At 37.3% G+C, this 27,657-nt stretch overlaps 1 protein-coding gene across 9 annotated transcripts in view; it reads right to left on the bottom strand.

The window, feature by feature from the left end:
* Positions 1–293: 293 nt before the first annotated feature.
* dlg1 (MAGUK family member discs large 1) overlaps positions 294–27,657 on the bottom strand; it is a 339,004-nt gene continuing 311,640 nt past the window's right edge. For 4 of the 9 annotated variants that reach the window (XM_085484643.1, XM_085484642.1, XM_085484644.1 and 1 more), the window contains 12 exons: positions 11,090–11,303; positions 10,640–10,797; positions 10,282–10,531; positions 9,412–9,514; positions 8,748–8,786; positions 7,182–7,223; positions 5,878–5,994; positions 3,967–4,116; positions 3,359–3,531; positions 3,155–3,264; positions 2,974–3,065; positions 294–2,806 (listed from right to left, as the gene is read on the bottom strand). In XM_085484643.1, the coding sequence (XP_085340769.1) occupies positions 2,697–2,806; positions 2,974–3,065; positions 3,155–3,264; positions 3,359–3,531; positions 3,967–4,116; positions 5,878–5,994; positions 7,182–7,223; positions 8,748–8,786; positions 9,412–9,514; positions 10,282–10,531; positions 10,640–10,797; positions 11,090–11,303 (1,558 nt within the window). In that variant the 3' untranslated portion in view covers positions 294–2,696. The remainder of the gene's footprint in view (positions 2,807–2,973; positions 3,066–3,154; positions 3,265–3,358; positions 3,532–3,966; positions 4,117–5,877; positions 5,995–7,181; positions 7,224–8,747; positions 8,787–9,411; positions 9,515–10,281; positions 10,532–10,639; positions 10,798–11,089; positions 11,304–27,657) is intronic. The other 5 variants (XM_085484645.1, XM_085484647.1, XM_085484650.1 and 2 more) reach the window with 5 other exon arrangements.

The following is a 27,657-nucleotide window of genomic DNA, read 5'->3' as shown; positions in this document are numbered from 1 at the left end:
CATTCTTCTGCGATTCCCAATTATTTCTAGCATAAAACTATATTAAAAATGTAAGATTTTTAAAAAATTTCCAAACTTTGCAAGTTTTACATTAAATTTTTACTTCTGTATATAATAACGAAAGTTACAAAATTATTCAGTTTTAGCTCTTAAAATAGATTCGCAATATTCTAAATTGCTTTCTTTTACTTTGAATATCTGTCAACCATCGTAACAACAATTATTTATATAATATCATTAAAATATATTTTAGGAAGAGCAGGAAGGGGTCAAAGATGCACAGATGACGGTAGTAAAATTGGTAAAACGTTTATTAACTATTTAAAAACGATGAAACAAGGTGAACATGAGATTGACAATTCAATAAGTAATATTATTAAATAGACTATAGAGGTGTATAATAGGTGTCTGCAGTAATTATTCTCTTTATATACGGTCTTTTACATCGAGACAGACATTACTCGACAACTTAACGAAGCCAGGCCTTCTGTCCTTCAGGCACAAGCCGAAGCTCGTCGCTCCGTATCTCGCTCTATCTCGTATTGTGATGCGCGCTTAATGATAATAGTCTAGGACTCGCGGTAGGAAAAAATAGCCCGAAAGCGTATATCTGCGCGATATTATCGGTCCTCGCGAGTTCAAATGTTTACTACGAAATAAGGGAGAAAAAAAGAACGGCTCTATTCCGGGCAATCATCATTATATGCCATCATTGTTATCATTATATCATCGTCGTCGTAATCTCTATGATCGCGACTCGCATATCTCTGTGTATCAACGACAATAGCTATATTACAATTAAATTGTCGTAATGACACCTCGTGTTGCAACAATTCGATATCCGGTTCGCATCGTTTCCATCGGGAAAACCCTATATTATTATATCTTTTCGCGCGATTAATGCTAGGGAAACGGAAGAAGCAAGCGGACAAAGCATCGATAGTGCACGCGATTGCGAGCTCATAGCCCGATGAACGAATGAAGGCCAAGCGAGAGATTTTATTATCGAGAGTCGCTTATTCTAAACGCAAATTCACAGATAAAAAATCTCCGCTTATTGGGAAAATCAATTTTCGGTATTAGGCCCACCTGATGGAACCTGACCGAAAGCCGCAGCTTCATCCGTTTACGCCTTTTATATAATTCTCCCGCGACACATCATATAAGTACATCATTGATTTTCTATCTTCTCCTTCTCTGTCTTTTTGCCAATTGCATCGATCCGCTGATAACTCGTGCAAGTTTAATCTCTCACATTCGCTCAGCGATTGATCCGATGCAAAGAACTATACCTTAAGATACAAAGGAGCGGCATAAACCTACGCTCACGCCGAAAATTTTTTTTACGAGAACGCGACTAATGGGCGTGAAATTCATCACTTCCTTAGGATATTGAATGATATCGCGTAGCTGAGCTGCGTATGAAGAAAAAGCCGCCAATGTGTGCTTCTTCCTCTCTCTCTCTCTCTCTCTCTCTCTCTCTCTCTCTCTCTCTCTCTCTCTCTCTCTCTCTCTCTTTTTTTCTTACTTTCTTCGATCCCTTACCTCCGTCTGCTACGTCTCTCCGTTTCGACATTATATACGCGAGTATAATATGTATTTACAATAATACACATACCTACTATCATATAGTAATAATTTAGTAGTGATATTTTTAAATTACAATAGTGTTTTTTGCTCCTTCTCTCTTTTTTTCTCGTTTTTTCGCATCGCCCATGTCGCAAATATAATGTTGCACATAACCCAGTTACTGGCTTAGTTATCTAGCTGTACAAAACATTATATATCGCTATGTGTGTATCTAACAGCTAAAGATTTGTCCTGTGAGGTTTCTTTTCTCTTTTTTTCTGCATTTTTTTCTGTGTTTCTTTTATAATCGTGAAGTTCGCGTTAACACATACATAACGTCGCTGGGGCTATAAGTTTTTTCTCTCCTAGCCGCGTTTCTCCTGTTTCATCGAATTCGCCAAGTAAACTCGACGAGTTCCTGGCGCGTTAAAAACTGCGCTTAAGTACATTAAAAAATACCGTGCTCGAGAATAAGATACGATCGAATACGCGATCACTTCGGTCGAGTTCTCCGATTCGAAGAAACCCTTCCGAGTTGCCTGCTCATTCGATCTCGACGTACACGTCATAAGTTTCTCCGAGCAATTGTACAATGCCTCTAGTTTGCGAGGTTAATTACTAAAATTAAAGACGATTACACACAAATAATCGATGGTCATATGATAAAAATTGCGAATTTCTCTCCGTTACTTTCTTTTTCATCGGAGACATCAGTCGCGATAAAATTCAAACACGATACGAGCACATACGAGAGTAGTCCAGTTCCCTCGTTGCGCTCGACAATTTTCCACTAGATTTCGAACTAAGGGGAGAATAATAAATCACACGTGTCACCAGCCTGACTTTAGATTTATCAATTTTTTTCGCGGGCAAAGTGGTCAGGATGATATCATGAAGGATCGTACCCTTAAGTATTTTCTCGACTTAAATACGTCGCGTTGCGCGCCTTAAGTAGGGACCTTGTGCTACATGAATAATTGATGGGATTACGGGAGGGAGAGAGGGAGGCACGGGAAAAGGGCGGCGTTAGAGCGTTACTCAATCGTATTTATCGTGAATAATTAAGCTTGCCGCCTCGGTGGCAGGGTCCAGGCGTTGGGCCCATGCTGAGCGTGGGGGGCAGGACGTCACAGTTGTTGGTCCCTGCATGGAACCCAGATGTTCGGTCCTGATTGCTCGGAAATCACTTCCTTCACTTTTACATAGATCTCTTCGGGAGTGTCTCCTTGGACGACGGCTGCGAAAGTACAACGATTCGGTTAATGGGATCGAATATTAGATTTTACTTGATTTTAATATAAATTATTATTTCGATCGTTAGTTGCTTAACATCGCTTATAGTATACGAAAGAGCTTTTTTTTATAAATTGAAAGATTAATTAAGAGTTTAAAAACGAGACGTACCAGTAAAGTATTCACCAAATTCTTGTTCCATTTTCAGAGCGCGTTCGTACGTTTTCTTTGCTTGCTCCTCGGTCATCCTCTTGTTCATCTCCCTGCAAAATTATAAAAATCGATATTTTAATTGAAACAGATAATAATGAAATTTTCATATTAGATATCGATCGAATTATATTAAACTCACATGACAGATTCGATCGATTTCGGTTTGATAAAGATGGCAATGGGATAGAGTTGGGCTACTTGTAACCTCTTGATAGCATTTCCACTCACATCAAGAATGCAGTGTTTGCCCTGGAAAAGATGGTAAATTGTATAATATTATGTATATTTTTCACGATGAGAAATTACAAATTAAAATTTGGTATCAACAAAACGTTGTACGTACTTTTTCGGCAACTTCTCTCACAGATGCCACGGACGTTCCGTAAAGATTGTCGTTATACTGTCCGGCCTCTATAAACAAATGATTCTGTATATCTCTCTCCATTTGTTCCCTCGAGGCTACAAAGTGATAATCTCGTCCGTCCACTTCGTATTCTCTTCTACTCCTTGTTGTATCTGTAGGCAAACAGATCGATCAAAAATTCGGCATAATTCTGCGCGTAACAAAATTATTTAATAAAAATAGTAATTAGCTCTGTTAAATTTAACAATTGTAAACAAAGAAGGGCTATAAGAGCTATTAAACATAATACAGTTGATACAGATGATATTAATAAAATTCATTTAAACGAAATAATAAATACATAAGAAATAAACATTTATGCGAACGTTTCGGCTGACATTTCAAGCCTTCTTCAGCGCAATACAAATATTTTAATTATAAATTGAATTGTAATATTAAACATTAAAGACGGTTATTAACAATGTCAAGATAATACATATATAAAGTCAGTTTTTTGTCTCGTTACATATGTTGCTAAACAAGTCATCGTGTATGACAACCACCATTACTGATAAAAATTATTGAAATATCGGATGAGAGACACTCACGTGGTACACAACTGCCGAATTTATCAGGGAACTCCGAGATGAGATCGTCGTTGATGCGATCCTTGAGCGGTCCGAGAACGATCACAGGACGAGTGTACTGTATCGTCAGCTGTTGCACGGCTTCGTATGACAGCACGTTCTCTTCGCTGCCTGTAATGTTTTAATCAAACATCGTACATACACGACATATGTCATCCTCCTGACCTCCACTTCCTTCCCCTTTGGGAAGATGAGAGGCTCCTCTCTTTTCATTGTTAGCAAATCTCGCATTCCTTCAAACCTTCGACGGGAGATATACACACACAGGGTTTGTCCACTCTCAACGACAGGAAAAAAGCAACACTCTTGTCCCGAAGACAAACAAGATTCCAGCGCGGTCCTTCAACCGATCCCGAAAGACAAAGCTCTCTACGATGATCCCTCGTGATGTCATTGATTAATCGACACTTCTATGAAAAACAAACGGACGCGGGACAATATCATATATATATATATATATATATATATATATATATATATATATATATATATATATGTACAGAGGGAGAGAGCACATTGGGGGATCCACTTGAAACAATCTCCGAGCCCGGTTGACAGATATCAATTCTCTGAAATGTCAACCTCCCAAAACTGTTTCAAGTAGTCCCGGCTCTCTCTCTTGCTCCATCGGCGTTTTTCGGACAAGTACACAAGGTATATACACGTTTCTCTCGTCGGACGATTCACGATGATGCATGCTTTCAACGTCCGGGAAATCAAATTGAATAAGCGGGGAGCAAGCTAAATTTCCTAATGACTAGAAAATCTAAGCGATCCAGGGATATAATCAGGATGTATAAAAAATGGTGTTAGTAAACGTGTCTAGCGACTATGTACACTAGTACCTACATTGATAGAGAGAAGGGGAAGAGATCTCTATATCTGTAAATCGATATACTTATATAGAGCTGTCCCGCTATATGCACGCACTTGATATTAATGCGAGCGCAAAGTGTCATCGTCGCTACTTCCTCTCGGATTTCAATCCCGATAATCGAATACGTGTCCGGAACTTTTGCGCTCCGAACGTGAGGAAGAGACACTGCCGCCTGTTTTCCGGCGACGACAAGAAGTAAGCGACGCGATTTCTTCGTCTATTTGCGCGCTCTCTAATTGCATCTGCTGCTGTTAATGTCTACGGGGCTCTACGATTGAGAGAACAAAAAAAAAATACACGAGAAAACAGGTCGTGGAAGCACGTCGCGCGGCTGTCTCAATTGCGAGCGAAGCGCGGAGCACGTTTCCTCAGTAATTTAACGCGAAGAAAAGATCCGGGAAATTAACGTCTGCCGAAGAGACGAGATAGACGTTTCTCGATTGGTATCTTAAACGAAGAGAATTGTATTGCGCTTGGATTTTTTTTATCATCGCGAAGAAACAAATAATGTTGTAGAAATATGTGGCAACGGCAGACAAAGTCTTACACGTCGTATATAAAATTAAAATTAATTAAAATAAAATGAAAGGACGATACAAGGAAATGAAAACGTTATCTCTTTCCGTTCCATCACTCGAGTATCAAGTTATATTAATCTCATGTAATTTGCAGCCGCGCTTAAATGAATCCCGCGACCTTGGTCCGCATTCAATTCGAATGACAATAGAAGCGTTAATGGGAATGGATCGAAAGATTTCTAGGTCGATATCAAAGATCGTTAGAGCGCTGACACACCCGGGATTACAAAATCACATGGTTATTCATCCGAATATCTTTCTCGGGACAATCGCCCGTCGATGGGGGGTTACAACTGTCTGCGTTAGTTTCCTAATAAGAAAAAAAAATCTAAATAAATAAATATAAGAAAAAATCGGTTGTGTGTAAGCGATGCGCTCACACTCCGATTCACACATTTGCTCTCGGCTACGACTTACTAAGCTCGTCATTGGGCTCATCGCCCTCCATTTCCAGATAAACTAACGTGAGTTCCTCCATATACGGCAGCTGAACGCGATACAAAATTTCTTTACTCCCTGTAGCGCAAGACAAACCTTGAATGAATAAGAGAAGGGCATTTTACGTAATGTGAATGAGAGGCGAGTGATGGACGGCGAAGACGCGGCTGCGAGGAAGAGCATTCGGATAATTAAGATCCTAGAGTGAGATCTAACAATAAGTGACTTTAAGCGCCAAGTTTCGCGGATGAACAATAATGAATTCGCCGCAAGTTCTCAGTGATCGGCCAGCATTTCCAGTCGACTCGAAATCATATTGGCAGCTTTCAGATTCACACAGGTTTCACTTCAAATTTATAAGGTTTATAGATGTCTTTTTTTGTGTACGAAAAATAATTTATTTGATTTTTTAATTTCTTAAAAAAAAATAATTTTCTAATTATATATCTTATATTTTATCATTCTATTACATTGTCAATTATTTTCGTGCAATTCTGTTTTAATAGAATTTGACTGTTTTATGTCTACCGTGTATTCTTAAGGGTTGAAAAAAAATTGAGAAATGCATATATGCTTTAATTGTAGGAATTACATCATTACTATTAAAAACCTCGAGTTGACCTTTTCATCTTGTATATGCTACCATCGGAGCAAAACAATAGATGTTGCGATGCTATGTTGCCCATGGCGACGTATATATATTGTATATAAAGGCTGACATTTGATATCTGAATTATCATTGTTGAATGAACGCAAGCGTGATTGATTATCTCGCAAGAATGAAACGGTGGACCCCTAGAGAATACATCGTGATTTTCCGGTCAGAACGTTTCATCATTATGTGTTTATAAGTCTCTGTATATAATCGTTTTAACGAAAATTAGATCCGTAAATTATGCTTAATTTTACATTCCCTATTATATAAATTAATATATCCGAGCGCATTTATTAGATGATATTATATGAGACAATGTGAATTGCTATTCACAATAATAATGTAATGTAATTTTTATATGTAATATTAATTAAATCTTTCCATGCACATAATCGTGAAACAATCTCGTGACCGAAATTCATTATCTTGTAGCTGACCCAGGCAATACGATCTCTTCGGTGTGAGGAAAAATAGGAAAAAGATATGAATGTATAAAAAGAAAGAAAAAAGAGAAGAAAAGAGAAAGAGAGAGAAACAGGGTAATAGATAGGTAAATAAATCGAGTGGAAACGAAGAGAGATGATATAGAAAGAGAAAGAGAGACAGAGAGAGAGAGAGACATGATTACCTTCAGTGTTAGTGTCGTCCTGGGTGTAGCACAGCATGAATGCTAGAACATAACAAGTTGAATATATTTCAGTATACGTTGCGTACTATAAGTAAGCGGCCGTTAATTATCGCTACAATTAATTAAAAGCGCTAGACTTTCTCGGAGGAGAGACTCTCCTACTGCGTGTACGTGCGCAAATTTTGAACGCACGCACGAGATGGATTCGATGGACTATGAAAGTTGCAAAATGTTCACGTGATACGCGTATACATATGTATCTGAAGCGGAGAATTGTATCCCTTTTCACACGTAATATTTTATCTCGTGCGCGGGATGCAACATCTCGTGCAACGATCACGACACTGAAAACGTTCTCGATGGAATGTTCGCGGTTTTTTTTTTTTCATCCGTATATGTATGTATGTATAAGCATCACATTAGAAGCGTAACGTAACGCACAATTTATACCAGTGTATGCCAGAGTGTGTTCTCACGAATAATCATTAGAATCTCATGCTCGAAAAAAAATATCCAAGAAGGAAAAAAAAAAAGATATCAGCTGCTCCAGACTGTCAACACTCTTCCTTGCGCCTTTTTTCTCATCTAAGTGTTACAATAAGCGTATGTAATACCTTTCGGTATTCATATAGTCAATATGTCGAGTCGCGAAAAGATTTTCGGAGGAGCGACACACAAGAACTTTTCTCAATCTAACAGTGAGAATGCGTCTTACATGCATCTAGCATTTAAACATTTCATTTTCGATCGAAGTGTCCGAATGATCTGTGATGAAGATGACGATGAAGTGCATCAGTGAGACGATTCTTCGAGATTAAGAACGGGCTGCGTTTCTATCGCATCTACTCGCCATCCTTCAAGTGGAAAAAAAAGAAAGAAAAAGAAAAGAGAGGATACGAGCTACACATTAAATCTTGAGAGGAACATTCGTTCTACTGTGCTGGACCGCTACACTATACAGGCTATACAGAACCTCCAATAGTGAAAAGCCAAAAGTTAGAAGCCAAGTCGAGAGCGTAAATAAAGAGCGTGTCGGACGGAGTGTTAGTAAACCAGAGATTCTGCGGAGCGGAGAAAAGTTCAAAGTGCATCGTGCATGCGCAAGCAAAATTGGGATGAATGTTGCGGCTGCTTTCTCTCTAACTGAATGGTTGCAAGCGATACTGTTCGCAACGTAACATTCGCGAGATTCGATGGCAATCGATACGTCAACTCGATCAAGACAAGATAAATTATATGTATGTATGCTTTATCAAAGCATAAATGCAATATAAAAATATGCACAGTTTTATTTATATTATATTGCAGCATTAAAATTCTGGTACTACCTCAATTTTAACTTTTGCTGTTATAATTTGACAGTTTCAGCGGGAAAAAAAAATATTTATTCTTTATGTACAAATTGTGTTTTACCTCGATATGTTGCTACAATTTCGCTCGAATCACGTGTTTCTATGTGGATTTCAAAGCTTGACGCGATGCGTCATTAAATATCGCGTACGAGAAATGATGAAAGCGCACGCATTTACAGAGCTTATTACTTGTCTGACTAATTAAAATACTTACGGGTGGGATCGTTCTCATTCTCGGGTGTGGTGGGCGTTCCTACACAAGCAGGCAAAACAAAACACATGTCACGTTTTCACATGATAAAAAACACAAAAGCTCATTCGGGATTTTGGCCGTGTCTGATCGGGCCTCATCGCGTCGCAAGTTGGGACCTCATACTCTGATAATTTTATTTAAACAATTATCCTTGATCTTTGCATGAAAATTAATATCAAGCACTGATTTCTGTTAGAATTCTTTCTACTACTCACTGCATTATAAGCCTCTGAAAGATTCGCGCGAAAAAACAGCGATTATATATATATAAAAATCAGGGCTGCATTAAATAAGTAGGTATTGCATTAAATTTTATAGTTAAAAAACACTGCGTGGAACAAATAAAACCAAGTTACAGTACTCTACAATATAAACGACAAAGAATACTTTTCTCTAATAAATGACAAATAACTTCAGACGATTCTGTCACACAGGTGACGAATCATTAATAATAATTTCAGCTGTTAAAAATCGCATAGTATATATATGTTATATATATATACGGTATAAATATATAGGCGGATATACATACGAGAAAAAACACGTAAAACACAGTAAATATGGGCCAGAGAACATGCACAGAACGTGCAGGAGACGGGAGAAAGAAAACAATCTAGATACTCACGTTCCTGATCGGAGCCATCCTCGGACTTATCGTCCTTACTCTTCATGAATGGGAACTTCCTGCTGAACGAAAAGTTCTTTTTCTTCCGGTCTAACGTCGATTGCTGAAATCAATGAGTTCACTGCATCCGAAATCGAATATCGTAATTCGCAAATTGCGATTAAAACAAATATATATTTTGTGTGCGTCGATTATATTCATTCGTGTGACGATTTTCAAATATTTATCTTTTAGGAAATTGAGATATTTTTTTAGAGAGATAACATCATAGCTTGACATGCGAATTGAAAGCGACTATCTTTGTCTCTGATCATACTGAATTTATAGTAAACGAAATCTGCGGTTATCGATTGCTGTATGAATATTCATTAGCCGTCTATTCTCATTAGTGTTAATGAGTCCGAGGGAAACATTGGCAGGTGGACATGCTTTTTCGATTATGCGCATTGTAAATTATTTCATTGCGCCAGAAATGCATGGAAACATAGTTTTACCATAAAAATGCTTAAGCAAACTTTTTAATTATATAATTTTAAAGCAACAGAGCGATTATATCAAATATATGTTTATCACATTCACACATTGACGATTTAATATTTTATTTTATAATATTTCTAGAGCAATTTGAATATAAAAAAATACTAAAAAATGAAATATTTGATCTAAGAACAAACGTACAATTAAAAGAATTGCATTAAGAAAAAATTTGAAAATATTAAACTATATAATGTGTGCATAAATCCGAATTATTGCATTGAATTTTACTATATAAGATATATTTATAATCTTCTCTGAATAAATTAACTTTCATCGCATCTCGTGATTTATTACTAGAGAAAATAAGGTCCGAGCAATTTCGATTCGACTTACCTTATCAAGCATGACCGGCATGTGTCCCTGGAATTTGACAGAACGGTCTCTGGCACGCTGCTTGCGCTCCCATCGCCTGCGCGAAGGTATTATGCCCAGACCCTCTTCGTCGCCTTGTGGGGTGACCCTTCTTGCCTGCCACCATTCGTCGTCGCTGGCGTTCGTCACGTGTAAAATCTCACCGTAACGGAATGCCAAGCCACGGCTCGGTAGACCATCGTCCTTGTTGGGGTCGTAATCGAACAACGCTCTTCGAGGAGGAAAGGTTTATATTTATTTTCGCTACTTGAAATAAATACGCGCGAAATAGCTCTCGCGAATATTAATTGATCGTTAAAAGGATTTCGCGGGGAATTACCTAACGTAAAGTGATTTCTTCTGGGAGGTCCTCATGAGGGTGCCTGTCATCACATTTTGTTGCGAGATTTGTTGTTTAAGATCCTGGATCTTCGCTTCGAATCTGTTATAATCCTCGGGTTTATATTGCACCACGATCGTCACTGTCTGGCCAGTGCCCTAAGCATCACCAGGTCCACGAAAATCGAATATATTATTTCCGACATATCGCTCGAAGTTTGCGAAATGCAAAAAAAGATGGCAAATTAAAATGCCTAAATTATCGCACCTTTATCGCAAATTTACGTTCAATATTTAGAGAGAACTCTAATTCGAGATTTCACGAGTGATATAAAATTGTTTTACGGATTTTTTGTACATAATTTTCTATTATTTTAATATTAAATTTTTTTTCATTCAAAGAGGAATTGATTATATGTGTCGTATAACGTGAATAAAGCAAGATCCCTACCTTGAGGGCCGCCGCAGCCTCCTCATGAGTGGCTGTTCGGAGGTTGATACCATTAACGCTCAGTATCTGATCGCCTCGGCGTAATTCACCACTGAGGTCGGCCGGACCTCCGGCTAAAATGAACGAGATGAAGATGCCTTCGCCGTCTTCACCGCCGACGATGTTGAAACCAAGGCCGGAAGAACCTTTATTTAATACGACAGTGCGTACTTCCCTGTAACATACGAAACAAGTCGATATTTAATTGACAGCACTTTCCAGAGTATCAAGTTGTCGTAATAAGTTATTAACAATTATATGTAATTATCTAGTTCTCATATAAAAATATTTTTAGATAAAAATAGTATTTTAAAGAAATAAAAAGAAATACAAAAGTGCATTTATAAATTATAAAGTGTGTGAAAATGTTCTTCATCAAAAATTCACGCTGAAATATTCGTATCAAAATGTATTTTAATCTCGCAAGCAACCACTCTGATGCAATCGCGTCAATCAAAGTGCAGAAATAATCCTCCGTGTTCTTGGCTGCGATTATCATGTTAACTAGAAGATTCGTTGATAAATTCGATTACCGCCGAGCACTTGTCTTCGTCCGGATTTCAAGTGTACTCCGACATAACGAGATGCATAATGCGAGGACTTGCGTGAATAACGACAGTTCTCGAACGATGTCGGTAGACTGCAGTATATGCATATGTAGCGTCATATCGCGCGCATAAATGCATCTTGATCGACTAAACAAAGATTCCCCCGGATGAAATATTGGAATATCACATTTCACGAGATTAAAGCGACGCCAGAGGGAGACTGACGGTGATGCGTATTTTGTATATGCAGCGACTCAATATGCCAAAGTGCAATTATATCGCGCGAAATCACACGGTTGCAACCTTAATTACAATCGTGAAATTTTGACGAACTGCGCAGTTCTGTCCCGCGACGTAGTAAACAAGATTATCGGTTATTTTCTCATAATACAATATGTATATGTTCATATACATATGAAAATGTTACATTGGAAAATTAATTATTCAAAGTATTTTATGTTTGAATTTTTCCAGAGAAAATAAATTATTGCGAAAGATATTCTTTTTGAAAAATTACTTTTAAAAATTTAATATCATTTTTCTAGATATATAAATATTCGCTTTTTGATATGTTAAGTAACGAGTATCAGCAATCCTGTATAATAATGATTACGCATGAATTCGCACAATGATGACGCAAAAACACGTCGTCGATCAATGAAACTTTCTACGTAAGCGCTTACGTGCATCCAGGTTCGAGTCATCGGGATGTTTATGTACCAGCTAAATGCCCTTACATATAGGAGTATGTAACGTTTCTAAAAAAAAAATATTATCGAAAGAAACTATACATTTTGTAGAAACTTATGCGAAAAGCCACTCTAGTCTCTAGACTTTGCACGTTCGAATATGATTTTTTTTAATTTTATGGAACGCATTCGTTAATGTCACTAGAGAAGAAAAATGTTTATTTATAAAGAAACGGCGTTTATATATTCAATCCGCAATTTTTCGAAAAAGACAATGGTAATTCCGAGAATATCACGTCATCGCTGTCACCTCGAGTGCGATTAGCGAAAATTCCTGCGAGCGACTTATTCAACCACATCTGATGTAATCGTGCCACCGTGTCTCGGTTGCAACCTCATTTCAACAACCCCTTGCAATTGCTCGCGTTAACGAAGACCTCGAGTTAACAGTCGGTACGCCGCCGGGGTCACATTAAAGTCGCGTTAACTGCGAATGCATTCGCGATTGTCCCTTTGCTTATCTTAATTCCACGCGACAAATGCAATTCACTTGTCGCGCATGAGATGCATATCATCTACGAAACAATTAGTAGAATCACAATCATTTTCGCGCACGTCAAACGTTGCAGCCATTTTTTTTTGGAATTTATTATTATTGATTTATCATTACTGTAAGTAGTATGTCATTACACGAGATTAATAATATAATTAAAATAATAACAAATCGCTTTATAATTTATCAAATTTCATATTTTTATGTAACATAATAAATGCAAAAATTTGTTTTTAGGCGATAACAATAAAAAAGCTATATTAGTAATAAAAGAGCATAATAAATTTTTTATAATATAAATTCATTTAATGTATTTAAAATTTTATTTGATTGCTATTAAAAAATATTATCAAAAAATTACCGCGGAGACAAAAATCATCATTTAAAAAAAATGATTTCAGATAGCGAATTTTTGTAATATTACAAATGCTAGGTTTTTATACACGCCACCAATTAAGTAGCGTAACTGCGATAGCACAAATTTACACGCAACTCGTTGTTTATCACTTTATTAATAGCTTCGATAAATAAAAAAAATGTTTTTATTAAAAAAATCCAAGAGAGAATATAATACACGCTGCGATACTCCCTTATAAAGTTCCTCATCATTTATTAAATCGTTGAACGATTAATGGAGAGTTTTGGGTCAGCTCCATCCCCGAGATCCCATTCCGTCGGGATTGGCTCAACCCTGAACGGGGATTTGCATGGTCTCTCCGTGCAGCGGAGAATGCGCGCCGGATGTGCGTAAACGTCCGCAGCATCTGTTTCTGCCAGTCGGATACGCGCGTCAACGCAAACGCGCATTGCTCGCAGCTGCGGCACGGATTGCATTATTGTATCGTATGCTCCCGATCCGAGACTTCAATTCCACGTTCGCGCGCGCGTCCTCCTTTTTCGCAAAAGCAGACGCGTCACCGTCGAGAAAATGGATTTTCCAACGCCGTGATGTTACGCAATACTAAAAAGGGCAAAGGAGATACATATATACGCGTTCGTGATATTGCATATCGACAAGTAATAATGCGACGCTGCTAGAATAATTTATAGGGCGTTTTCGCAAAATCCCTGATCACTAATGTCACGTAATACAATTACGTAATATATAAGAAAATTAATTTATATGCGCGGTAGCTTACTTTTTTAGTGAGAGCGTAATCTGGCTTCTTCATTGTTTATTTTTCCATCGAAAATTCACGCAACAATCGTATAGGCATTACTGTCTTCCGTTTGCTTGCACGTCAGTCCTTGAACCTTTGTTTAGTAATCGAAATGCGATATAGAATGCATAATTTGTTTATAATATGTGATGACATTTTTGTCAAATCGTTCTGAAGCACATCACTATTTCATCACGAAGAGTAATACATCCTACATATATATTGTCTATTTAATTATTATCCTGAATGTATGTCTCATGAAATCTCGCACTGGATCTCATTAGCAAACAGACGCACGTCTCATCCGATTTTTCATTCACACCTCCTTATTTAACCACCGATCTCGCGCGCGCGAAGCACTCAATTTACGCACTCGCATTCGAACACCGACTGTCTCGGACGTGCGATCGAACGCGCACCTGTTCTTCCGTAGCGTAGGCGGAACAATGACGTAATGCCGCTGCGGTTCCGCCGCTGGAGGATGAGTACTGATCGTCGAGGTGGAGTTACGACGTCGCGGCGCACTTTTGGTCGCGCTAGCTGTCAGATGACCATTTGTCAAATCTCATCGGATCGTTCGATCCTCGCGACTTCGATCGATCGATCGATCGCGGCGGTGACGGCAGATGGATACGAAAGGGAGAAACCGGAAGAGCAAAAGGGCGGGAGAGCGAGAGGCGCGCGCGATCTCTCGAACCAGCTGATGCGACGACGGCTTTTCTCTCTTTCTCTCGCGAATCAACAACCACGACGACGTCGTCCCGACATCCGTTGGGGGCGTCGCGACGGATTAAAGGCCGCGGAGCATAGGTGGCCACGGCGCCGTGTCGCCATGCGCCGCGCCGCCGAGTCGGCCGCTGCGAACTCTCCTCCACTATCGTCAGGATCGATAGAAATAAGCTGACTCTCTCTCTGGCGCGCGCTGCAACCTCGCGCGATCCTCCTTGCTCCACCGATGTGGCTCGCGTCGCGCCGTCGCTCTTTCGGAAAACTAGGGCAGCCCGCTAAACTTTTAGCCTTTTTCGCATGACCACCCTCACGGCCGGCCGCCGGTCTAAACATATCGGCGAAAATTTGCTCTTTCGTGAAAAAAATATATATAAAAAAAATATGCCACGCGCACACAGAAATAGATGTGGGATATATAGATGATATATAAAGATAGCCGGGAAGGTGTAAATTTATCCTACGCCTGGGATGAATTTCCTTCAGATTGTGCGGAGAAAAATTTTACACGGAGAGATTCTTTTTTCTTTAATATCTATAAAAAGAAATGAGATGCACACGCAAAAATCGGGGTAAGTAGATCTTGTATCCACAATAGGAACTAGATATGAAATGTAGATATGCAAAGCAGAATAGTAATGACAGAATATTATATGAATAAAAAAAACACGCGTATAGAAAATGAAGAGGGGAATATAAAAAAATAAATAGAAATATTAAACAATATATGCAACACTTCAAAGGGAAAAATGACATTTAAAAGAGATGAAAATATCTTATTTTAATCGTCTGGTCAGATTAAATGGATCACTTAAGCAAAAAAAAGGGTAAAATTTTCAATAAACAAAAGCCACAATTTAATTAAGAACTTTTTTCTAATAGTCTCCGATGGAATGTCTGAAAACGGGAAAACTTTCGGCATTCCTAATTGTTTGAACGACTAGAAGTCACGAAAAAAAAAAAAAAAAAAAAAAAAACGCTGCACCCAAAAGCGAATTGGAGGGGCGCGTAAAAGTGTTGCAATCAATTATATGCTCGACGGAACTTTTATCTCCGAATGTGCCAACAAACCGGGAAGAAACTTCGAAGCCATTAAAATGCCGGTGAATTGGATTTCTCGCGAGAGAAGTGTTGAAAAATTTTAACTAGCGATTAAATTCTCTCGAAGAGAGACGATTTAATTACAATCTTCTCCCATAAGTAAAAATTTATGTCTCGTCTTTGAATTTATTCTCTTTTTCAAATGTAATCTGAATAATACTCATCATTTAGTTTATGCGGTTGAAACGGGACAGTTTCACAAAACATAAATAATGCATTTAAAGACATAACATTTCCATTAATCATAATTAATCTTACAATTTTCTGACTTCTTATATCGAGATTTGAGTGGTCTAAGTAAATACACGAATGTTTAAACAGGTAGAGGTTTTATCTAATTTTAGTAAAGGCAGAAGATACATATGATGAAATATATATATGATGAAATATGTAGAGAAAGAATAATGGATTTTTAATGAAATATATATATGATGAAATATGTAGAGAAAGAATAATGGATTTTTTTCGAAAAGTATATAGTAATGTAGTGTTTAGTCACTTTAAAAAATTTAAAAAAATTGGATCAAAATATCGTAAAATTAAAATCCCTAGCGCTATTTCTATTAATATTGCAGTTATTTTTTATAAACTGTTACTAAATACACAACATTATACTATATGTGTGTGTGTAAATAATGTATATGTACAACATGTATTCGGTACGTTATGCCACTATTTGCGATTATTTTGACTACGAATAAGACACAGAAAAATTTATTTGGCAAAAAACGTCGGAAGTCAGTCGCCGGAGCGTGATATTTCGAGTTGAATTATTTTTTCCCTTTCAATTAGAAATTGTCGTTTGTACCGCCACTAATTGCAGCGACGAGTGCAATCGAAGCTAGTCTCGCGAAAATGGAAACTCACTCCCGATGTATCGCTTCTTCGATTGACCTACTTGCGAAGAAACGCGCGCGCACGACATTCCCCAACACAAATGTGTACGCACGTATATAGTACAAAAACACACACAACAAAGTACATAGTAACATTCTGCGGTATCTGCGTTTTGATACAGAATCAAATTCTGTTTGAATCGTCAACATTGTGATTTTATGAATACTTATCGGCAACTCCGTTGCGACACGTGGACCATCACGAAGAAATGAAAATAAGATGAAATACGCTCTTTTTCATATGATCAAATAGTTTCTCTTATCTCTTCATGATTGCAGTTTGCGATTTTGCAATGAATTTGGTAATGATTTTACAAATTGCGTTCAACTGATATTTTGACTTTTTGGGATCCTCATGTTTTCTAATCAATTGTGTGCCCGCAAAAATATAGCAATATAATGATTAATATTTTAGGTAATAATTAATAAGAATATGTTGCATAAAAGTTTAATTAAAAGTGATTAATTTTATTAGAAATGTTCTCTGCTGCGTTCATAAAAATGTTTAAATCCTTCAAATGTATTTCTAATTAAAAAAAATTAAAATATTATTTTTTATGTACCTAAGCATTGTTCTCCTGATAAACTCAAGTTTTCAGACGAAAGATCGAAGACTCATGTTCGGGTTATCTTGAAATCTCACTAGAGATTCTAAAGCTTCACTAGGAATATGCTGATAAAAGCGGATAATCCAGTCAAGAACGCACGTTCCTCAGAAACAATAGAATCTGTATAGCGAAGATATGAATATGTCTCTCTTTCTCTTTCCTATCTCTTTTTCTTTTTCTCACGACTTCGATATCCTCTTCCGTAAGATGCTTCAGGAAATTTCCGAGAACGAGAATCGATCCTGTCCTATTTATACTTCGAAGGTCGCTACTTTTCAAGAGTTATGCAAATATAAAACGTAGCGACGATAAAGACCGACTTTTATTTAATAATGTAGAGCTTATTCTTGTTTCGTCCTTTTCTTCTCTTTTCAGTAAAATTCAATTAAAAATACATTTGAAACGTGCACAACATATATATTAATCTTCAGTTTTTATTTATCCTATTCGCCTTTTTGAAAATTGCGACGTATTCTCAACACCTCTTACACGTTTATCTCTACACACGAGAAATTTAATGCCATTTAATCGAGAACAGGATATTTTTCTGAAGTGACACTTTCATCTATAAAGAATCAATAAAGGACGGAGTCGGTGTTTAATAACACGGATACACAGCTGAAACCCGGTGGCGGATAAGCTCGATCGATCTTGACCCGAAAAGCTCAAAGTAACGTGAGCCTGGAGTCACGGTCGCACACAGCAAGGAGTGGCATTTGACCCTGCTCCTTATTAAGGACACCGCGCGCGCGACCGCGTGCGAAAGAGTGTCCTTGGGGCGGCTGCGCCCTCGGAAACCTCACTCTCTCTCCGACCGCGCGGGTGATTTCAAGGTCCGGTATATCACGTGGTCCTTCCTGTGCTAAAACACGGAACTCTATATACTCTCGAGGGAAAAGAGAAGCGGCACGTGAGACACGTGCGTTTTACGAGGGTCGCGCAGAGCCATATGAACGAACCTGATCATTTCCCGTGAAAATGTTACGAGAAAGAAAGAACAAGTTCACCGAGAAAAATATATCGCTTTATTATATAATAACAATCGAATAATGAAAGATCTATGTAGGAATATGCGAAAATGGATTACGAAATTACATAATATGTATGCGCATACACTTATTGTATATGTCCTTCTCCTGAAAGATTTTACACGTGAAAATGATGATGTATGTAAATGTCAGTGACTGTCCGATAAAATGAATGCTTTTCAATGTCTTTTCGTTTCTCGCCTATGTAAATCTAATTTAAATTTTTGAATGAAGATGTATCTTCTTTTTTCGATTATCTCCTGAATTAATTATTTTTCAATCTTTTTTATTAGGGGAAAGACTAATTTTGATAAAAATCTGAACACAATTTTTTTCGGAGAAAGAGAATCTAATTATTAAGCGATCTCAACATCCGCGCGAGATAATTCAGGAAGGATGGAAGGAAGACCTTACCGTTCACGACGCGCGTAAAGGAAGCGGAAACGAAAGCATCGTGCAACGTGCCGAAGTTTCGAGACTTTAATGGGATTTCTGCGAGCCCGTGTATCGAACTTTCCCAACGAAATACCGCGGCGGTATTTCGTTGCGCGATCGTTCTAGCCTCTAAGTTGTCCCAACAGGGGTTGTTCACGTGTCTGTACATAAATTACTTTGGATACCTCATTCGTGGCATTAAAAGCTTTGTCACACTGTGGAAACGGCGCTTCTCAGAAAATGGCTTTGGGAAAGGCTTAATGAGAGGCCACGTTACAGCGATTTGTACTAGAATCTCTGTAACATCCTCCATATTTTATCGGACAGTCACTGACATTTACATATTGTGTATCATCATTTTCACGTGAAAAACCTTTCAGGAAAAGGACATATAATAAGTGTATGCGCACATATCATGTAATTTCGTAATCCATTTTCGCATTTTCCTACATAGAGTTTTCATTCAAAGTAAAATATATAATTTTTTACGTTTTTGTTAATAGAACCATGATTTACAAGAGATCTCCTGACATATTAAAAAAAGTTTTTTTTTATTAATCTATTTGGCCATCTATTTTACTCAAGAGAGACGGATAAACTATAGCTTTTAAATGTATTAATTCGACTGAAATCTTATATGTCAATTTTACTTATTACGATTTTATTTCATTATTGTTAATTTCACTTTAAGAGGTTTAGACACTAAAATGCGTGCGAGTTTATTTTATACTACTTATATTACACTGAGGAAGACTTTGTCAAGTCGAAACGTTTATTGACTTTGTTTTTTGATTAAAGTAATTGATGGAAAACTCAAATGTCGCTTAATATTTAACATCCGTATTTTTTGCTCGTGAATTTATGGTCATTTATTTTACCTCATTTTGCGTTGCGTTATACGAGCCACATTTTGACTTTGATTTTTTATTTTTATGTTTTACGATTGGTGTTTTAAAATAAAATATTTATTTACTCTCTTATATTTTTTATCGCGAAGAATATAGCAATAATACTTTTTTAATAAACGCATTGCACAGAAACAAACAAATACAGTTGTGGAAAGCAACACGAATTTTACTCTGTCAGTTGCGATTGTAGATGCGAAGGTAGGTTGAAGTTTATTCATATGGAACAGTGACCCGGGTCTCGTAAAATCACGGCCATGACCTAAAGTCAGATTAGGGGCCGACGTTTTCCCTCATGTAGCCAAAGAGAACCGTTTTTGCTCTGACCTGGGTCAACCAGACCATTTGGAGAAAGGAAACGTCTGATCCAAAGACACCTAATCTCATTTAGAAACGATTGATTTGCCATAAAAGTCTTTTTTGTTATTTTACAGCTGAGAGATAGAAAACCACAAACGTAAGTTCTACTTGTCGAGAAAGATCAGTCCCCTTTCTATATTTTTTATATTTATTTATTTATTCATTTACAGAAAAAAAGATGCATTAAAACATTTATAATTAGATTTGTTTAAAGTGACCATAATATTTATGAGATTATATAGAGCTGTTTATAATTATAAATATAATTAAATATAAAATATCAATAAATGTAAAATAATTAAAGTAATAAAATCAATAAATAAATATATGTTTAAAGAGCAAACACATCCTATTTCATTCAGCGAATAAATCAAAATACCATGTATCGCAATTTTACGCTCGAGATGTCACAACATAATCTGTAGAACCGTTTAAAGCAAAAACTAGTCCGATTAGTCCGTGGAAGCGGCAATTCGCCAATAATTGGGCGCACTTTGTGCAAAAGTTAGAGAAGCAATTAGCACTTAATAAAGCGATCGAAGGTATATCGGTATAGAAAGGAGAGCTTTTAGGTAAGTCCCAGAGCGGAGACTCTGTACGTGCAGCGAAAGTCAAATCAAGCAAAACGAGCGTAAATTCCCGATGCGGTGATAGTTGGTATGGTAGTGCATAATTTGCATTTTCTCTCTCTCTCTCTCTCTCTCTCTTTTCCCTATTTGGACGCACGCACCGATAAAGCACGGGCTTGACGTCCGTCACAATTACATCGTCATTTTCGTTCCGGCCGGATAATGCCTATTAATCCATCACCTCTTCCATTCCCCGTCGCCATCCCTCCTCTTTTAATGTCCTCTAACTTACTGCACGTATATCTGCGATCCGCATGCATATACATATAACCACTCTGCCACCGGTACTAACTTCCGTTACGTTTTCGAGCGCTCTACCAGATGAAGCGTAAGGCATGATAACGAGCTTGCTGACGGGTGAGAATAAATACCGCTACGAAGTAGTGAGAATGAATTAACGACATGTGTCAGCTCTTTATCACATGATATTAGACGTCAGATGTGAGATTTTTTTATTCATGTTTTTCTTTACAAAATATCCTCTATAAAAAGTTGCTATAATGCACAGCTAGATTGAATTATATTATCAGCTCCTATTAAAAGTTTAAATGATCAAATAAAATATAACAACAAGGAGAAAATATCAAATTTTTAACGAACGTCGCGTTAAATACATTATTCATTAGCTGTATCATATATAGTTTACACTTTGATTAATTACTTATGGATAGAAGAGTCAAATCAAAATTTAAATAAACTAATATGTAGTTCACTTCCGTTTCGCTCTAATTACATAAGTTTGCGATCGCGTAACACGCGTCGCATCACAGTCATAAGCCTGTCAGTTCAGCGGTTCTCGTGCAACAAGAGAAATTAAGGTAGTTTCATCGTCGGATTAAATCAACGTTTTTATCAGTCACGTCGACGCGAGAGAAAAAAAATTGACGAAATCGCACGCGATCCGATCGCATCGTCGTTGTCATCGTATCGGTTAAAATTTCCGGCCGCGTCCGGTTTCCGCGCGCGGGAACGCCAATTCGAATCGTGCCGGGAATTTTGCAGAGTGAAAGAGGACCCCGCCCGGTTGACTTCGGCGTGGCTTTCTTGCGCCATCAACCCGCCGGCGACAGCAAAATCCGGGTTAAACGGTTCTCCACGCGTAAGGGGGCCTCCACCATTAGACGTCAATTTTCTCTGGATATCAAGGATACAACACTGCAATGGATATATTTATATACACGCGTCTCAAAATAGAATTAGTTCTATGTGTTAAGATAATTTGTATAGGTATATGTATTTAATTAGCTTCTAAATACTTTCATTAAATGACTTTTGTCCAGATTACAATTTTGTCCCATTTATAATTTAAAATTATTTTGGATATTATTGTGTGTGCACGCAAGTTAGATTTATTAGGTATGTCTTATGAGGTAGGTATTATCCATTTCAAAATTTATGATTTCCTTTCTTTCGATTTTCTTGTGAATTAATTTATTAATTTTATAATAAATCTCGAGACAGAGTATTTGCTCGCGCATTAACAATTTTCATATGTGCTCTTCATCATATAATATAATTTAATTAAAATATCATGTAACTATTTTCTGCAATAAAATATAATTATTATCCATTACTTTTTTTCTCATTTTACATAGCGGGATGCACGAGTGTCATTTTGTTTTATTTCATTTCGTGAAAGCTTTCATCAGCGAAATTTATATATGATAATTTATACCAACATTTGTGTAACAAACTTTATTTATTTCCCCAGATACAGTATAAACTATGCAATTTTAAATATATAAATTATATAAAACTCAACAATTTTCCATACAAATCGAATAGAAAATTCGTTCGAACAATTAAACGCGAACATTTCAGGTCAAATTAGAGTATTGACTTTTTTTGTACACGTATATGTCACATCAGGTATACGTTCTTTTATGTACGTTACCGTTATACAATGGGACCATATGTCGCCCAACGACGTACCTTCTGTACAATTTGTTCCGCAGGATTCGACGTCCCAGAGTCGCGAAGGGTCGTAGTGGAAAAATCTGCTGCCTGTTCCGTGTCATGTTTCTTCGTTTTCACCGACGAGTGTAAAATCACATGCAAGGTACGACACTTAAACGTTTTACACGCACATGTCGTTGTCGCGCGCCACTTTCGAGACTTCACTACGTCACGTTCTGTAATCTCTCGGACGTACCCACTTAAATACCTGTTTATAATCAGGCGCCGCTAGACACGCCGACGTTAATCACTTTCGACGTCTGGATCCCTTTTTCTTCCTGGACGATCAAATTCGCGCACGCTAATCCCTCATTAGCCGTAACACCTTGTGGTACTTTCACCTTTCCTTTTTATCGTCGTAATCGCATCCGTCAACCGCGCACTGGATATAATTGATGCCTTTCTTCTAAAAATCGACACGCTCGCTTTAGACTTGGCTTTAACTTTCTATATACGTCGATGCCTCTTCACTCGAGGAGTGGTCATTATACACTCAAATTTTACAGAGAAAACTGTTACAGGTCGCGCCCCTAGTAATTCTCCTGTCGTATCTTCTAGAGATTAGAGATTATCAGATATGTTTTATGTGTCTACAAAGTATCTTTGACTTGTTGAGACGTGCATCAATCAATCATATACAAATTCTTTGATCGATTTGAAATTAATTTTTTTCGTAATAAGTGTGTCAAGGAGAATCAATGCTTTTTACAAGTAAGCAATTAAAAATGAAGAGTTTTATAAATTAAATAGATAATAGATGTTATACTTTGTATAATTTTTGCGCGAATATTTTATTTCATTTTTACTTTGAAGAGGACAAAAAATATTGAACGTCAAACGTTTCTAAAATCTTTATCGAGAAAAAGATTAATTTGAAATTGGCCAAAGAATCTATACAGAACTTGCTATGTTCGAAACGTTCTATTATATTATTCAAATAAATGCGAGATCCTTCGATATTCATAATCAAGGACAAGTATTGTATCATGTCGAGCTGGCTATCACGAAGAATGTTTTCAAATCGAGAAACTGCGCGATGATGGTTAATATGCTTGTAACAGCAATCGTTACAGGCAACCTCGTTAAGAATCGCGATCGCGGTCAAATGTACCGTCAATCAACCGGCTTTCTACAACTCGCATTATCACGAACCACGCCGGTCGATCTTCCTCGCAAACACGTCGATCTGTCAATCGTACACAGATGCTCGATTAGTCGATGGCGGCAATAAGTGTCACGTGACATTGAACTTTCCAACACATATACATTCTTCCCTTTACCTCGACACCGTCTCGTCTCGCCCTATTCGTTTGCATTCGGGTTTCCACCGTCATTTTTCTTTCTCGAACGGAAACTGGTTCGCCCGACGTGTGGCGGGTATTTTTAGCCGCGTCGAGCCTGTTTATGGGGTCAACACCACGCGCACGCCATGGACACACAAAGACGTACACGCACATGTGCGACACGAACCTCATGGGAAGAAGAGACGACGCTTGTGAATGTTGGTGAAGGCGTCTGGACTGTCGGGATTCTTCGTGGAATTTTTATCGCGGTCGTCGTCGTCGTCGTCGTTTGAATAATCTCAGGGTTATCGTAAAATTTCGAAGTCGAGAGACGGGCATTTCATACCGATTTATTTTCATCGGTGGAAGAATGTTCGGATTGTTTGAATTGTTCAACTACTTTCAACGTTCCATTATAAAATCACATTAGTTTGATCGCTTAACTCTATCAAATTCCTTTCGAGAATTTTGTACTAAAATTTATTATAATTGTAATATTCACGTAACTATTTTGTCTAAACATTGCGGAATATTTAAGTATCAGACTAGTTCACTATCGCGTTTAGCTTGTATTACAATTTTTCATTACGAAGACAGAAATGCTTATCATCAAATTTACAGATCTGTATTATAATTTTATTTTTAAATATTAAATTTTCATATTTTTTTGTAATTTTAATTTGTTGAATAAATTTCAATACTTTGTAATTTCAATTATCTGCAACCTGCAGACAATAAAGTTAATTTTAACTTTGACTCTCTTTGACTGCGAGAAAATACAATCGAATATGTAATACTTCCTAAAAATCTCGACCAACAATACCATATGTATGTATATATATGTAATGCACAGTATCGCACAGAGTTTGTTTGATACGTTTGCGGGTAAAAGTTCAAATTGCGCGAAAAATTCTCCGCAAAATCAAAATTTCAATTTTGCTTCTAACAATAAGAGAGAAAGACCCCGATGATATTTATAGCTAGCAAAAAAGTTTAATGAAATTTTGGACTGTATGCGTGTATTTTAAACACATTCAGTCTTTTTTCTTTTTACAAGCATTTATTTTCCAGCAATTTATAAAACCTAGTTTATTTCCGTTACTACTTTAGACAATAGCTGTCAATGATAAATAGTGACGATGCTCTAACGGAGAAATACATTCTTTCTATCAAAAGTGAGTTTTTTTAATATTCGCGGCATAGATCTGCAACGTGCGATCAAATAGAAAGCCGAATAAATATTTGACGTACGTGCCGATATTCGATTTGATTGCACACGTGATCTCGTTCGATTTTTAAATTTACGAAAATTCTCGACAAAGATTTTAAGAGACCAATTTTTTTATTAGAAACAATATATTTCTGGTAAAATGGTGAAATGTCGAACATTCAACATTAGACACAGAATATCACAATTATGCGAATTCGAATCAATGATCCACGTTTTATAAGATTGATTTCCTGCATTTGATGGTTAGTGTTGATGATTAAGATTCGAAATTAAAATCAAATTATATATTAGCTACTCTGCTTTTATTATTATAATTTGTTGTGAAAGCAACAGAAATTTAACAAACTGACACTTTAATTCCCATGTCGACAATTGATGGAGAAATTCTTGAAAAATGTTTGAGCCTGCGGCGAAGCTTTGACATTTTTCTGATTCAATTAGGTTGGACAGCTAGATAGCTGTAGAAATTATCTGTTGGAACGCGACTTCATCAAGACGACTGCGCTTTCGAAAAATTTTGCGAGTAAGAAGCGATCGTGGGAAATCGGTCATGGTGTAGGCGACACGTGACGAAGAAAATGCGGTTGCGATCCTAGATGATATTTCTGTCAAGTTCGGCGCGCCTCGTCTACCTTCTTTCTCATCGTGCACGATGTTTAATTCATCGAACATCCCATTGTCGCTGCCATTTTATCGCATATCTATTCTTACTGCAGTCTGGATATATATTCCACGTTCCATCTTTAATCTTTTGAACTTCGATTCAAATATTTAAATGGATTCGCTTATACTTTTCAGTATATATACGTATTACGATACAGACGACTCTTTCAATAATGTTATACTGTTACTATTTTACATTTATAGCTTATTAATGCTTTTGTATAATATATAATGTATCATGCTCCACGGTTTATATACAGTTTATTTGAATTTAATGTTACAATAATGTCCCTTTTATTTTTTTCGCGCCTCTTCATATATTCCATTATATATCAACTTGTCACAAATATTTATTGAACTTTTTTCCCATTTTCTCTACAAAAATATTTATTTTTCCTTTTTTTATTTTTATCGAAAAAGCAGTTTTTGCATAGTTTATTAAAAAGACCTCGATTGTGTGTTAAAATCGCCAAATCGGTGACGCACCGCAAAATTCGAATTGCAAAGCGAGCAGCGGCGATACTTCCGGCATCGAGTCGAAAATCGTGTCCCGTTCGGAAAACCAAATGCACGTGGGCTCGTAAATTTCAACGTAACTTGTCTGCGCACTGCGGCCGTTTAGGAAAATTAGCGGTATATCTCGCGTTGGTACAATTCGAGTAAAAACGTTGGTCGGAGTCGGTGGTTTTCGCTATCGCTTCGAAATCACGAAAAATCGCGACGACGTTTTGTGACGTAAATCTTTCGCAGATGTAATCTCACTTTCACACGATTCTGACAATAATCAAACTATGCATAAATCATTGCAAAATGTTTATGAAACTGTGGCAACACTTTGCGCACGAATTCTTTTATCGTTGCACGCGCACTTTGGAATTCATCACGTCACTATCGATTCCGGAAAAATACCGTCGCGGGTTTTTCACCTTTTCATTAAAAATCTCGCGACATCGTTCTCGAACGAGGAGGAAGCCGTTCGTTCCTCCCGACGCGTCGGTCGTTCTTCGAATGACAGTTACCGGACTTACTCTTTCCTCCCTTCCCTATATCTTACTCTCTCGCCGCCCGATCCTGCCTCAATGCGGTGAGAGCCTAAGAACGTATACCTATGCAACGTGTCTCTTAGGCCAAACGACTTTCTTATGGGTCAGCATAGACACATTCGCCGATCTCCACCCACGATAATCGAGAGATTTCTTAAACGTTCTTATTCAGGCGAGACGAATTTTCATCTCGGCAGGATATACTTTTGCTTTTCATAAATTAAACTGGAAATTTTCGTAATTGGAACATTTGTGATCATTCAAGATTTTATCGAAAATTTCTTTCTTATCACGATTATATTCTATTTCTATTTTATATTTAAAAAAATATTCAACTTGCTTCTTTTTGTGACATTATAGAATATTACGTCTGAAATATTCCCATCGAACGTAATTTAGAGATTTAGAAATTTCTGATAATCGATACATTTCGAACATAATCGTCCATTTGCCTCCGATTACAATTGCTTATTACGTTACTTAGGTTCCGATATTGAACGGGCTCCGAAGTTCCGCTGTTAAATCCGATCGGCATCGCACAGAGGTACAATGATGTACGCGTGTGTGTAGAATATATAGCTTAGTAGTACATGCAACTAGTATCGACTAACATCGTCCATCTCGGAACTAGTCGCATCCACTCAACCCGATCGAGCAATTTTATTTTCAGTGCGAGCGATCGGTTCGGTTCGCCAGAATTCTCACCGATGCGACG

Source organism: Nylanderia fulva, unplaced genomic scaffold, assembly GCF_048542155.1.
Source record: "Nylanderia fulva isolate GAGA-0341 unplaced genomic scaffold, ASM4854215v1 Scaffold30, whole genome shotgun sequence".
NCBI classification, from domain to species: Eukaryota; Metazoa; Arthropoda; class Insecta; order Hymenoptera; family Formicidae; genus Nylanderia; species Nylanderia fulva.
The sequence above is the reverse complement of the archived record's forward strand: the minus strand, read 5'-3'. Positions and strand labels throughout refer to the sequence as shown.